Source organism: Pyxicephalus adspersus, chromosome 7 (genome assembly GCF_032062135.1).
Source record: "Pyxicephalus adspersus chromosome 7, UCB_Pads_2.0, whole genome shotgun sequence".
NCBI lineage: Eukaryota > Metazoa > Chordata > Amphibia > Anura > Pyxicephalidae > Pyxicephalus > Pyxicephalus adspersus.
Genome location: NC_092864.1, coordinates 31,965,444 through 31,978,902, shown reverse-complemented (window position 1 = coordinate 31,978,902; position 13,459 = coordinate 31,965,444). Strand labels below are relative to the sequence as shown.

At 40.0% G+C, this 13,459-nt stretch overlaps 2 protein-coding genes across 3 annotated transcripts in view; both read left to right on the top strand.

Moving 5' to 3' along the window:
• CNPPD1 (cyclin Pas1/PHO80 domain containing 1) overlaps positions 1 to 10,364 on the top strand; it is a 17,600-nt gene extending 7,236 nt beyond the window's left edge. The window contains exons 5-8 of the mRNA XM_072418023.1: positions 356 to 484; positions 1,549 to 1,610; positions 1,819 to 1,936; positions 2,733 to 10,364. Of these exons, the coding sequence (XP_072274124.1) occupies positions 356 to 484; positions 1,549 to 1,610; positions 1,819 to 1,936; positions 2,733 to 3,359 (936 nt within the window). The 3' untranslated portion in view covers positions 3,360 to 10,364. The remainder of the gene's footprint in view (positions 1 to 355; positions 485 to 1,548; positions 1,611 to 1,818; positions 1,937 to 2,732) is intronic.
• Positions 10,365 to 12,897: 2,533 nt separating this feature from the next.
• The window catches only part of TTLL4 (tubulin tyrosine ligase like 4), a 21,816-nt gene continuing 21,254 nt past the window's right edge, over positions 12,898 to 13,459 (top strand). For both annotated transcript variants that reach the window (XM_072418021.1, XM_072418022.1), the window contains exon 1: positions 12,898 to 13,036. The gene's annotated coding sequence lies outside the window, so the exon portion shown is untranslated. The remainder of the gene's footprint in view (positions 13,037 to 13,459) is intronic.

The window sequence follows — 13,459 nt, the reverse complement described above, 5'->3', positions numbered from 1 at the left end:
TTTTGAAGTTTTTTCACTTCCAGCAAGTAGAGGGGGTGGAGCTGATCCCATTTATAGCAGAGCACAAAGAATGCACATAAAAGAATAAACAGGTACTGGATAGCGTTTAGCTATAGCCATTAACATAACTGCCTAGACTCTTTGTGTCAATAGGCTTTAAATAGTAAACCAGAAAGGTGCTTTGTGAGCAAAACTAAAAATGGTTTTGAGGAGGAAATCACAATATGGTTCACCAGGTGCCTAAAAACAGGACAGTTAATAATAATAAAATTATTATTACACAGTATTTCTATAGCGCCGACATATTTTACTGATATTACTTATTGTTAATCCTGCATTATATGTCCTGTTACAGATGGTTGCCAGTAAGTATTTGTATGATGAAGGCGAAGAAGAAGAGGTTTTCAATGATGAGTGGGCTGCAGCTGGGAAACTGGACGTCCAGATGGTGAACACTTTGGAGATGAATTTCCTCCGGGCTATCGTAAGTTTATCCCTACACCCCCAAAAATTCTATATTTTTCTTTGATTAAAGATGCTAGTAGTTAGTCATATTCCCTTTTAGTTGTTTTTATAATCTTGAAGACATTTTGCAGCTCATCAGCCTGCTTTATTCATTCTACCATTGATGGAAATACCCCAGCTGGGATTTCTAATGGAAAAACAGAACTAAATATGTTCCCTATTTCAGATACCCTCTTTCGGGCTGAAACTTGGTATGGGGCTGCATGAAGAGGGGACATATTTTGCTGCTTTGAGGCCTGAAATAAACAGCACAATTTTTTTTCGAGCTGTATTTACACAGTGCAACTTCCAGGTGAAAAATCTAAGAATAGCAACAATTGCATGTTGCTGGAAAAAAAATTAGACTGCAAAGCAACAACATCTTTTTGGTGTGTATGTATGTGTGTGTGTGTGTGTGTGTATATATATATATATATATATATATATATATATATATATATATATATATATATATATTTTTTTTTTTTTTTTTTTTTTTCAGTACATGATGCGTATGAAAACTCTACGTATTCCCTTTAAAGCAAACCTGTAGTGATAAAAAAAAAACAATAAGCACCGGTAGATTCCTTACAGGCCTCCAAAATTCCCCCAGGAGCTCCTTTATTCTCCCAAGCGCAGACCTTGGCCAGAGAGCCACATCTAACCTGCATCCCACAATTCAGTTTCTGGTATTTGTGTTTTATCTGCTCCATGGCCGGGGATCTTTCCACATAAGGTTTGGGCACTGGGTGATATTTGAATAACGATTCCAGATGCTGCCTTTTACCTTTAATTTATTAAAATATGATGTTTCAAATTTGTGGAAAGTGTGACTTGAACTCTTTAGGAGGTAAATGTGTATAATATTGTTATACAAAGTCTGATTGGTATATTTTGAGCAATTTTGTAGAATACTAATCAGCTTTCTAATTGTCCTATTTTGCTTCAAAGAATCATTGAAACATTGTACAACACTTATAAAGTATGAATGTTATCTGGTGAAAAACTATATAAAAACTTATTTTTTTTTACATTGGAATACAGGACTGGGGACTATACACACATCCAGGAGAATTCTTTGAAGTGCTCCAGTGGCTGGAGGGCAGGTAGGTTTGCCATTCTCTTATGAATGTGGAATTCTGGACAAAACACCCTGCCATTATTGCAACGAGTATTTGTTGTCATTTTTCTTTTACCCTGTGAGTGTTAATGAAACCAAGATTTATTCCATCTAACACCACAGTTGATGAACACTTTACACCATAGGAAGTGTTGTAATCTGTTTTTTTTTGTTTTTTTTTCTCTTTATCTCAGGGTTGCAGGGCAGCAAGGCATGAAACGGGGCTGGTTTACATACACAGAGCTCACAGTGCTTCTGGAACAGGATGTATGGCAGAAAGTCTTTAACAATCTCTGCCAGCAAGTCACCAAGGTGAGGAGTTAGATTTATTACAAAACGTGGGATGGTTCCTGGAGGTCTTGTTTTTAAACTGTAAGAAACTTGTAACTGGGGTGGTATTTTACTATTCAACAAGATAAATAAACCTAGACATGGAGCCTTAATTACCCTGCAGTGGCTTAACTTTGAAAATTCCATTGGTCCCTAGAGTTTCTTCTGATTTGGGACCACCGAAACACTTTGGATGGAAAGCAAAATCCGGAGGAAGTCCAGTCCCCTGTGTATGCTGTGAACACAGTTCTTAGCTATTCAGTGACCTGGGTTTACAGCTCTCAGATCCTGGTTGCCTATAGACAGACAAACTGCAAATCAGACATAGTGGGGTTGGACGTTAGAGGTTTAATAGACCCCTAATACCTCTAAAATAGGAAATTGTTACCTGTGGATGGTAATAAAGTTAAAGCACCACTCTAGGCTGCTCTTAAGATCTACTCATGCAGTAGAAGAGTCCCAAGAATTTTACACTTTTTATTTAAAAAAGTAAAAAAGCATATTTTTACCTGTTTTGTGTTGAGTTCCCTTCACTGTCCTCAACAGACGGACAGTAGGAATGTCATGTCAGCATTGTGTAGGGAGTTGGTAGGATCATCAGATATTTAGGGATTTCACCTCTTCCATTAGTATAAGTAAACCAGTATGCTGGTTTTAAAAAAAAAAAATAAGGTTTATGTACACTTTAAGAATATATGATAAAGAAAAAACTGATTAGCCATTTCGTAGAATTGCATTATATTTAAGTATAAGTTCCCTGTTTTGTTTCCTTTTTCAGTTGGCTTGTATCCTTGGCCTGGTCTACTTAACTGGAGTTGCCACATTATTTGCCTCAGTTGCTGTCCTTCACAAGGCTGCCGGGGATATAAACGGTACAGCACTGCTTCCTTCCATCACAGAGTCTAGTCCAGATTCCACTGTGTCATTTTTTCCAGCTTCAGCTGAAGAAATCCCTGTCGAGCCTGCCACCGTTCCTCCATGTTCCCTGAAAGAGTGTGCAGAAAAAAAGTCAAGTGTCACAGCTACTGCATTGTACCTTTGGGGCTCAGTGCTAACTGCACTTACCTACAAGGATCCAGGCGGCACTGGAGGTGAGGAGCTAAAACCTCCTGGCCAGCATTGCCCCTACTGCTCTAAACCAAAACCACCCAGTTCGCAAAAAAATGCCACACACTGCACCTCCAACCAACCACTCATCCGTGCCTTTCCCGGACTGGATCAGTATCGTTTTTCTGACCCGTTAGTATGTTCCAACTGTCCAAATTCTTGCATTATAAGATATCCTGAACATCACTCGACAAATCACAAATCTGAGACTCGTCTGTCTGATTCCTTGGAAGTTAAAACCTCCATCTGTGCAGACACAAACCTGGCCAGACTGAAAACCTTCATCGTTCCAGGCTAGTCAAAATAAGCGTTGGGCCCTTCCTGATGAAACTTGCAGTAGTTGGGATGTGCGGTCGTTGTACAATGCCACAAAGTAAACTATAATAGATTGTATGTATTTTACACTTGTTTCACAAATTTCTGTATCTAAACACTTTGCTCTATTCTTATATATTGTAGCTGAAATAGGGATTTTGTTTCAGCATTTGGAGGTCAGCAGTATAAACAAAAATGTGCATTTTTACAAAGTACCAGTAGTGCAAGTTGGAGGCCAGTGCACTTTATGTTGCATGTTAGATCTCATTCATTTATAGGATTTATTTAAACATAAATATATGCATACATATCAGTGTTCTCCCCATAATTTCTTTTAGCTGGGTAGGAAGAAGCTGTAGGCAGGTGGCATCCTTGGTATTGTGCCCTAAATTTTGAGTAACCACCCAAAAACAGCCGGGTGGTTAGTGAAAAGTGCCAGGTGGTCCGACCAGCTAAATGGGGCTGGAGAGAACACTGCATATGTTGGTGATACTAACAAGATGGGTTAGAAAAATGAACACTTTACTACTTTTTAACAATGTTTCTTATGTTAAAGCCCATCCGAATCTTCAGTTTAAATCAGCTCAGTGCATTCCAGTTGCATCAAAACAAAGGGTGGTCATACAATTCCTTTTTTCTTTAGAAAGAAGCCACAGCTTGAATAGGTGTTTGTCACCAGCATATTGCAGAGTGGAACCTTTGTTTCCCTTGTGGATGAAGTGTTTTCTCTGAAGAGGTTCAACACTGGAGGTTCATACAATCTGTTGATTGGAAAGTTTTATTTTTAAGGCTGCGTACACACGTTCGATAATTGTTGTTGGAGAAGGATACCAGAACAGATCTGTGGCCGACAAACGATAAGCACTGTACACACGCCAGTTTCTCGTCCAATATCGGCCCTGAGGCAATTATCAGCGAGAATCATCGCTATGTGTGTACGAAGCCTTACTTGGCAGAACTTGCTGGACCTCTATAGAGATCATGGCTTCCACATAAAGTAAGAATTCTTTTTCTGCAGGCTTTTTTCAGGAAATGGCTGCGTTCTGATGAAAAAATAACTGCCCAACTTTTCTTTCTTTGAAGCACCAGAAATGTGCTGATTTAAACTGAAAATGGCTAGAGGACCATTGAACCTGTGTTACGGCTTGGTTTATGTAAAAGAAACTGTAAATGTTTGATAAAGAAGGTGATTGAGAGGAAGTTCAGTCTTAGGAGGAAGGGGAGATCTATTTCTACAGATGTTAGACTTCCTGTACACTTGTACTCTTCACTTGTTTTTTCTAAGCTGTAATCTATTTTCTCCACGGGCGCGCACTGGCGGAAGTAGAGGAAATTTACATCCCTGTGTTAGTTTGCCTTGTAAAAGGTTATACATGTTTTACATGTTCTATTAGAAGACCTCTGGTTGAGAATCACTGAGTGGGTTATGCAACAGCAAGAACTTTTTAACACTGCATACAATTAATTGGAAGCATTAAAGTGTCAGAAAGAGGTAATGCAGAGTAATTAAATCCAGGCGCTTTGCTTTTAATGTACCTGAAGCACAGGTCTGTACCAGAATTGTTTCTAATGGTGCAATTTTTATCTGACTTTTTGTTTCAATTGTTTATCTGATTTTTTTTTTTTTTTAATGTAGCAAGTTTTACACGCCTTCTTTGTGAAGAATCTACTTTACATAAACCACACTAGCTAAATGTGGTTTCATAAACTGTTTGGGCAGGAACTTGAGGCCTCAGTACGATCAGCAACCCCTGTACAGGTGGCCATAGACATTAGATTGTGATTAACTTTGGGTGAAGAGGGAGCAGGTTCACTGATTGCAAAAACAATTTTTGCATATACATGTGTGCACACATGTACTGTAAGAATTGTATCCAAGCTATAATGGCAAGGTGGATTTAAATGTCCAGATATCTTTCAGTTCAACATATGTTTGAAGTTGGTTTTGTCTCTTTACATAAATGTAAATTGTATCTCCGGTTTAATGGTTCATTATCTGTACACTTTGCATCACTACTGCACAACTGCATCACTACTTTTTGTTTTCATGACTTTTTGTATAATATATATAAACTTAGGTGACCTTTTTGTGCTGATTTAACTAATGGTTTAGAATAACTCCATCCTATATATACATATGTGTTTGTGTGATGGAGTTACTCTATAGCATTAGTTAAAGCGGAACTAAACTGAAAATAAAAAATAATTACACTTAACTTTAGTCCCACAGATGCCTTTATGGCGCTAGATCTTCCCTTAATCTGGTCCTGCATCATCCAAGAATGCCTTTTTGTCCCAGCACAGAAGAAGCACAAAATATAACAAAAGTTATATTCGTCATATATACATTTCATTTTGAACATTGTTACCTTTTTATTCTGTATGGAACTAAACTGTCCCTGTTCCATTGCTGGGTGCTTCATTCTTTTCTTTTTTTCCTCCATAAAACCTTCAGCCATCTTGATTAGCCATGTTGGGATGACATAACTCCTGCACAGGCGCTCAGGAGTTTATTCATTCCCAGCGCATGCATGGGATGCCGGGATTACCAAGTTTCGCAGGCAACCATCGCTGAGCTGTGCATGCAAAATAGATTATTGCAGAATGGACATGGCCTATCCCTTTCCGCAAAAATCACATGAATTTTTTAAACTCACACTTTAGTTCCACATTAATGGGTGACGTTATCTATCAGTGCAAATAACATTTTAATTGAAGGTATTTTATATGGTCTGCCGCAAAGATCTCTTTATGGGACATTAGTGTTCTCCCTGGCCCCTTTTTCTCCCTGGCTGTTTTTGGGTGGTCACTGAAGATTTAAAAAATGTCTGTGTTGAACCCTGGGACAAGTAACGTACGTGACAATGTCTCTTTTGCCCTTTACCTCAAGCATCAACCCTTCCTGCAACATTCCTTTTAAAAGACTGGTGTACTCGGGCAACTTTTTATTTCTGATTTTGATAAAATCAGATCTGACGTTGCTTCAAAGTCTAATCTACTTCTGATCAGTTTTAACAAACCAATTTTTCTGTTTTCAATTAGAGATGTTGGTAAATCCTGCTTGAAACGTTTTGTAGTGTGCTCTAAAAACAGCTGACGAAGATTTTAATTGATTTCTCTTCATAAGAAAATGATGAGAAGTGCAGAAGTTGTGTGTGCAGTATTTTAGGGCTGCCATCCAATTGATAAATCGCATTAAGTACAAAATTGGTATATATGCTCATGAGTACTCAGCCTGAGCTCCGGTGTTGAAGCTTAGATGAGGATGAAGTCACCCCCTTTCCCAAACACAATGTTGAGCCCTGTGATTGACTGGTTGCTGCCTGGGCACTTTCATACAAAAGAGATCCCCTAACTGTAAATTCTGCTCCAATAAATAGTGCTTTAGCAGTGCAGGGCAGGAGTGAGAAAGCATGTTAGGGAAGGTAATATTAACTATTATTAAATGGTTAATAATATTATAAAACTTGTATTTATATAGCGCCGACATATTACTCAGCGCTGTACAAAGTCCATAGTCCTTCCCTAGCTGTCCCTCAAAGGGAATTACAATCTAATATCCCTACCATATTCATTTGTCATTGTCAGGGCAATTTTAAGGGGAAGCCAATTAACCTAATTACATGGTTTTGGAATGTGGGAGTAAACCGGAGTACCAGGAGGAATCCCACGAAAACACGCAGAGAACCTCCAAACTCCATGCAGTATACATGTATGGGTAGGCTGCACACCTTCACCCTAAATGGGCAATTTAGGAGCAGTCTTTAAATCTGATAATTGCACAGCTTTTCTTCCCCCTTTTTTCACTTACGGATTGTTACCCTTTAACAGTCTATATTTATTAACTGACTGCTTTGCAAACTTCATTTGCTGTACACTACCGGTAAATGAGAGCTATGGAGCCATTAGATCAGTTCAGTGCTCCATCACAAATGTCTTCACTGAGACTTGACTTCAATATGAGGAGCACCAAATACGTAACCTACTCATAGGAAACCAGTTTAGATATAAATGAACTGCTTTATTTTTTTACAATTCTAGTACTGAGGATACAGCTAGTTGTGTTTACATTAACCTGTCTTAGATGGTAACTAGTTAGGTTCTTATAAATAACTTTGTGCACTTAAACATTCTTTTCACAGGTAACTGCTTTGTAATGACAGAATATTAATATAAATGCTTCTTTACCACACTGATACTCCAATTTTGTTAAAATTATTTTTCTCCAGATAAAGTGTTTGTTGCAAAAGATGTTTTAAGAAACCTCGTCTGTCCCTAATTTTATCATTTCAGCACACTTGCAAAATTCTTTTACAAAAGAAATTATAGGTTAGGCCGCTAGGTTGGGGTGGGTTCTGTCTTTTATTATATTCACATGATCAGCCGTAGCGTCAGACACCTGCGCCCCCTGCCACATCCTCCGATTCAGACCTTTGTTCAGACCTGTAGTGATATAAAGGGTTAGGGTGCAACCAAGGTTTGCGTTGGGGGATATATGTAAATCCAGCACTTCGGAAATGCTAAGGGGGGAGCTGGTGTAGAATACATGACTGGAATGAATGGAAAGTAGGAGGACCTGAGAATAAACTACCTCTTCCTACCTCTCCTGCAGGTAACTTTTTGGCTGCCTTTTTGTTAGAACCTGACAGAGTTAACATAAAAAGCATTACAGTTCAGACTATTATCCAGATGGTTTGTTACGATCTTTGAGAGATGGGGCACAATTTATGATCAAAGTTGGAAAGGCAGGTATACATGTTAGTTGTTGTGCCATCCCCTTTTAGCCGAGTGAAACACCCAGCACTTTTCAGTGACAACCCAGCTGTTTTTGGGTGGTTACTTACAATTTGGGTCGCAATACAGTGGCTACTACCTGCCTACAGCTTCCTCCCACCCATAATAAAAGGACGGGAAAAAATAGGACGTACTAAGCTGGTCGCAGATTAGGAAGTTATAATAAAGCATGGGGGGTGGTAGAAAGTCGGAAACTATGGGACAACAACCGGGAGCACCATATTTGTTGCTCTGCCCACTTGTTTGACCACCCAGCTATAAACTGATCTGGGGAGGACACTGTGTAGTTATACAAACATACAACAAATACAACATACAACAGGCATTTCTAGCAATACCTGGGTCAGAAATGGGATCTGGGCTGGGTTAGTCTATGATTGTGTCAGCACGAGAGTTTATAGAATGCTATAAAACTTTTCATCTAATATCTTTTTTGCTGATGGTGCTCTAAAACTTGCATGTTCTGTGTTTGGAATGACTCCTACAGTGTACAGAACCAGGCCAAGAAGGGGTAGAAAACAGGGCTATGGTTTATTTAAAGTAGAACTCCAGCCACAATACCCAAAATGTGAATTCACAAGAAAGGCCACAGCAAAAAAAAAATTAAAATTCCAACATTTTGCTCTTTTATTGGCGTCTATGAGAACTCTGCCTTCCTGTGCAACTATGGGGGGGGGGGGGTTGCCTGGAGTTTTACTTTAAATGTCAGAACCTTATAGCATGCAGGAGCATCCATGGTTATCACAGGGCTATGGGCCCAATATGTGATAGTGTGAAATTTGTTTGATAGCATTTCGTATTTCATAGCTGTGCATAGCTGTGACAACTGGCCACTAGGTGGCAGAATAAGCTACTGTTTTAAAAGGAACTGTCAAACACTTGAATTTCAGATGAATTGACTGGGGAATTATTTATAAATAGAGCCTTATGTGCATTTATTCAGCTGTGCAAGTATTTATGAAAAAAAAGGTTTGTGGAAAGTGATGAAATATTGCGATATGGTAAGTTGAAGAATTGTATCTTCTGTACTGATAGATGTTCTATACAATTTACTCGATTTTATGATGGTCTCAGGTCTGTTCTATGCTTCCTATAGTAAACAATACATAACTATTAGGCAACTTCAAATCAGAAGAGGTTGTTCTATAGAGGTCTGGCACTCTCATTGCTGAGTCAGGTCTAGAGTTCTCGTTTGGGCAAGGAACATGATATTTGCTGGTTTACAGAACTATAGGGTTACCTTTATAGAGAGGTGTCAGACCTCTGCAGAGAGATCACTGCTTCCACATATGAAAAAAAACTAATTTTTTGCACTATGTTGGTATGGCACAATCCTTCCTTTCAGACTATGACTGATGTGGTCCTATTGATAGAGAGGTGATGCTATAACTGATCACCACCTTTGATGATGAGCCGTGGTGATGTTCGTTTCTAATGCTTTGCCACTGATAGCAATTTCCAGATGTAACGCAATACAACTGCTGGTCAATTTAAGTCAATGGAGTTATGGATCACCAGCGCGAAGCACTGATCACTATTGTAAAAAAAAACAAAAAACAATCACCCTTTTGTTAAAGCAGTTGTTCTAAAAGTAGTGGCCAGAGATGGAAAGGTAGAGGTGGTGATTAGTTGTAGTATCGCTTCTTTATAAATGATGATTTAGAGGACGATGATCATCACTTCATACATATGGCAGTCACTGTCCTCTAAGTGATGATCCTAAAGAAACTCACCATCTAGATGTCACTTTTTTTAAATATCAGAGTTCTCCCCAAACCCATTTAGCTGGGCGCACCACCCAGCACTTTTCACTAATTACCCAGCTGTCACTATTTAGGGGCTGCCACCTGCCTATATTTTCTTTCCTTTAAAATATTTCTGGGTTGAACACTGAATATGGTGATCTGAAAAGTGCCAATATTTCTGCAGAATAAATGTCATTTTTCTGACAAATAGGCTGCTTACCTGTTAAAAAAAAAAAAAAAAACAGGGCCCTCATAACTTTTGCTTACCTTGTAATCTGATTTCCTTCTGAACTCATGTGTGATCTCTTATACATTACTGAGCTGCAAGTGTAAGGAAATGAGTTGCAGGAGAAATGACATTTGAGATGAACTCTTTGTAGTAACTGCTTTTCACAGATTTTTGTAGAAAGCCCTTATAGTCACTATTACAATAAAAGGACTTGCAACAATCTGTTCTGCTGGATTATTTTTTTACATGTCCTTGTGTTTAAAGGGAATATGTTATAAAAATTACATATATTGAAAAAAAGAGAAGTAAAACATTAAATGAAAACATATTGCTATATCTGTAAGAAAAAATGCTTTTGTTGCAATAATTGTGGTAAGTCTTGAGCTATCCCCCAGTATGTATTCCTTACTGCCAGTAAGTGTCATCAGTTTTTTTATGAGAATCCTTTAACCCAATGGTCCCCAACCCTTTCCTGGGGTACAGCCTGTGCTCCCCCAGTACTAGAGCACTGCACTGAGCCAATGTGTCATTATTTGAGCGCCATTGAAAAATGATCCTTGTCACTGGAATACCCAAAGACCCCTGGAGAAGGGGATGCAGTGCAGCGTGTGGGTTCAGGAATTAGGGGAGTGGTGGTAATACTTTGCTATAGGTAAACATCTCTCCTGTTTTCTATGGAAAATGCTACCTGGATCATTTGACAAAGGTCTACATTAGTTCTGCCGTGTTTCCAGCCGCATCAGTTTTCATGAACATGACGATCTCTATCAACTAAACATGGGACATCATCAAACGCAAGAGTGGAGATTTCTGTGGTGGTGGGGGGTTGTTACTCATTCAGAGCAAGTGACAGGTTCATCTTGACAAACCCTGTCATTCAACATAGGAGAAATGGGACATCTAGTGGTGAAAAACAATTACTGCAGTGTACAGCTTTGGATTGAAGGCGAGTATTGTTAGGCTTCACACAGAGCACTGCATTTGGTGAAAAGGTGTCATTCACATGCTCCCACACTCTTGAAAATACCAGTTAGTTCCATTGGCTCTGGCAGGAGAACAGGAACAAGGAGTATGAAAGTTAGGACTTTGGTATTATTAAACAGTATTTATATAGCACCAACATATTGTGTAGTGCTGTACATTAAATAGGGGTTGCAAATAACAGGCAAACAGTGACACAGGAGGAGGAGAGGACCCTGCCCTGAAGAGCTTACAATCTAAGAAGTTCGTTCTTTAAAGCAGAGCTAAACCTGCTATAAAATTGCAGGTGCGCAAAAATTCAGATGCAACCTTTGTTTGATTCATCACTAGTAAATATAAAGTTGTACCTGGTGGATGATGCTTAGGTAAACTTTATAGACCAGGGCTGTACCAATTCATTTGTTTTTGTACATGGCAAGACCTATGTGTAGTTCTGCAGTAGTGGGATCAGTTTCCCAGAAGAGATATTTTACCCAGTGCGTGTAGCTTGGTGATGTTGAGTTGTACACAGTCCAAGTTACAAATGACTCTATCACATGTGTCACTGATAAGCCTGGGAGGGAAACCTGAGAACAGAGAGTAATTGTACACACAGTTACAGTACATTGGGTCCACTTACTGCTAATATTTAACCATTTGAAGCCTGAAAAAAAAAAAAAAGCTAAGGAGACACCCCGACTAAACAGTCCTCTGTATGGAGTTGCACCAGGGATTAGGGGCCCAGGAGAGAATGTCAAAAGTAGGGTCAACCAGAACATATAGCTTTTTTTTTTTCTAATCTCCCTCACATCCCCATATGGCACAAAAAAAAACTTTTGGGGGATAATAACGCTGACATTTGAGTTTATTTCTAGTGAATCGGTCGGACTCCGAGTATGTACACAGACACTAAGGAATTCTGTATTCTCTCTGAAACAATCATTTAATATTATTTATTAAATAGTTTTATCAGCAAATGATACTGTTTGAGAATGCAAGAATTCAAGATCTGCAAGTTGTTCCCTGGTATGTATACCAATGGATGGGACATTTATATTACTAATAATAAACTTATATAGCGCCAACATATTACACAGCGCTGTATATTTCAATATATAAGGGGAGTTTATCATTACAGCCATGGATTCCTATTCATGCCATGGATTAATACGTTTGGGGGGCCATCACTACTTTTGAAACCCATGAAAGGGGAAAATATTTATTGCTGCCACTGACAACAATGAATGGGGAATCTTACCACTGTCACTGCCATTGTTGATAGCAAAGATTATATCTATGGCATCAACAATGGAGGGGTAGTTTTTGCAAACACTGGCTCCATTCAAGTTTGGGATTTAATATTCCTGACACCAATTAAGCCACACCAGTCATCAGGGTGCCAACTCGAATGACAGCAGAACACGTTTTATTATTGTGTTTGACATTTTTCTCCACCTCCACCCACTACGTAAAGGGGCTACAAGTGTCATCATATCCCTCTCCTGCAGCATGCTGGGGATTGTATACCGTGCCCAGTCACTCTTTGTGCCCATTTAAGCAGCAGGCAGAACGTGTCCTCCACGTGGCTGAGGCTGCAGTGTGTATCCGGCAGCTTCACCTTCAGTATGATGCGCTTGGTAATGGAGTACCAAAATGGCCTCCGGTTACGCAAACTTGTGCTGTTCGGCCAAGGCTGGTGGGAGTAGCAAGATGGCCGCCAATCAGCGCTCCACGTCCAATAGGCCCGCCCCTGGCAGGGAAGGGATCGGAGCTGGTTGGTCATGGCAGCGATGGGACAGGAAATGACGTCCAGCGACGCGCTTGTAAGCTGCGTGGTTGCTAGGAGAACCGAGGCCGCCAAGCCCGGGAGCGGCTGTTGTGGAGCACGGCGGAGGGGAGGACAGGCCTGGAACTGAAGTGCCAAAGAAACGGGTAAGTGACCCATTATTGCTCGGGTGTAACAAGGGGTCACCTGTCCTTTCCCACTAGTTCCTTCTCCTCTTTAACGTGTCTCTGTGTGGCCTCTCATGAACAAACTCAGAGCACTTCCTAAATAGTTCCCCTTCCTGATACCCCTGTACCCCCTCCTTCTCTTCATGACCCCCAACAAATATGCCCAAATCTTCCCCTTATTCAGTCTTTGAACCGTCTGTCCCCCCACCATGTATGTAGCATGCCCTTCCCCCATTCCATGTATGTAGCATGTCCTCCCCCATTCCATGTATGTAGCGCACCCTCCCCCCCCCCATTCCGTGTATGTAGCACGTGCCCCCCCCATTCCGTGTATGTAGCACGTGCCCCCCCCATTCCATGTATGTAGCACGTGCCCCCCCCATTCCATGTATGTAGCACGTG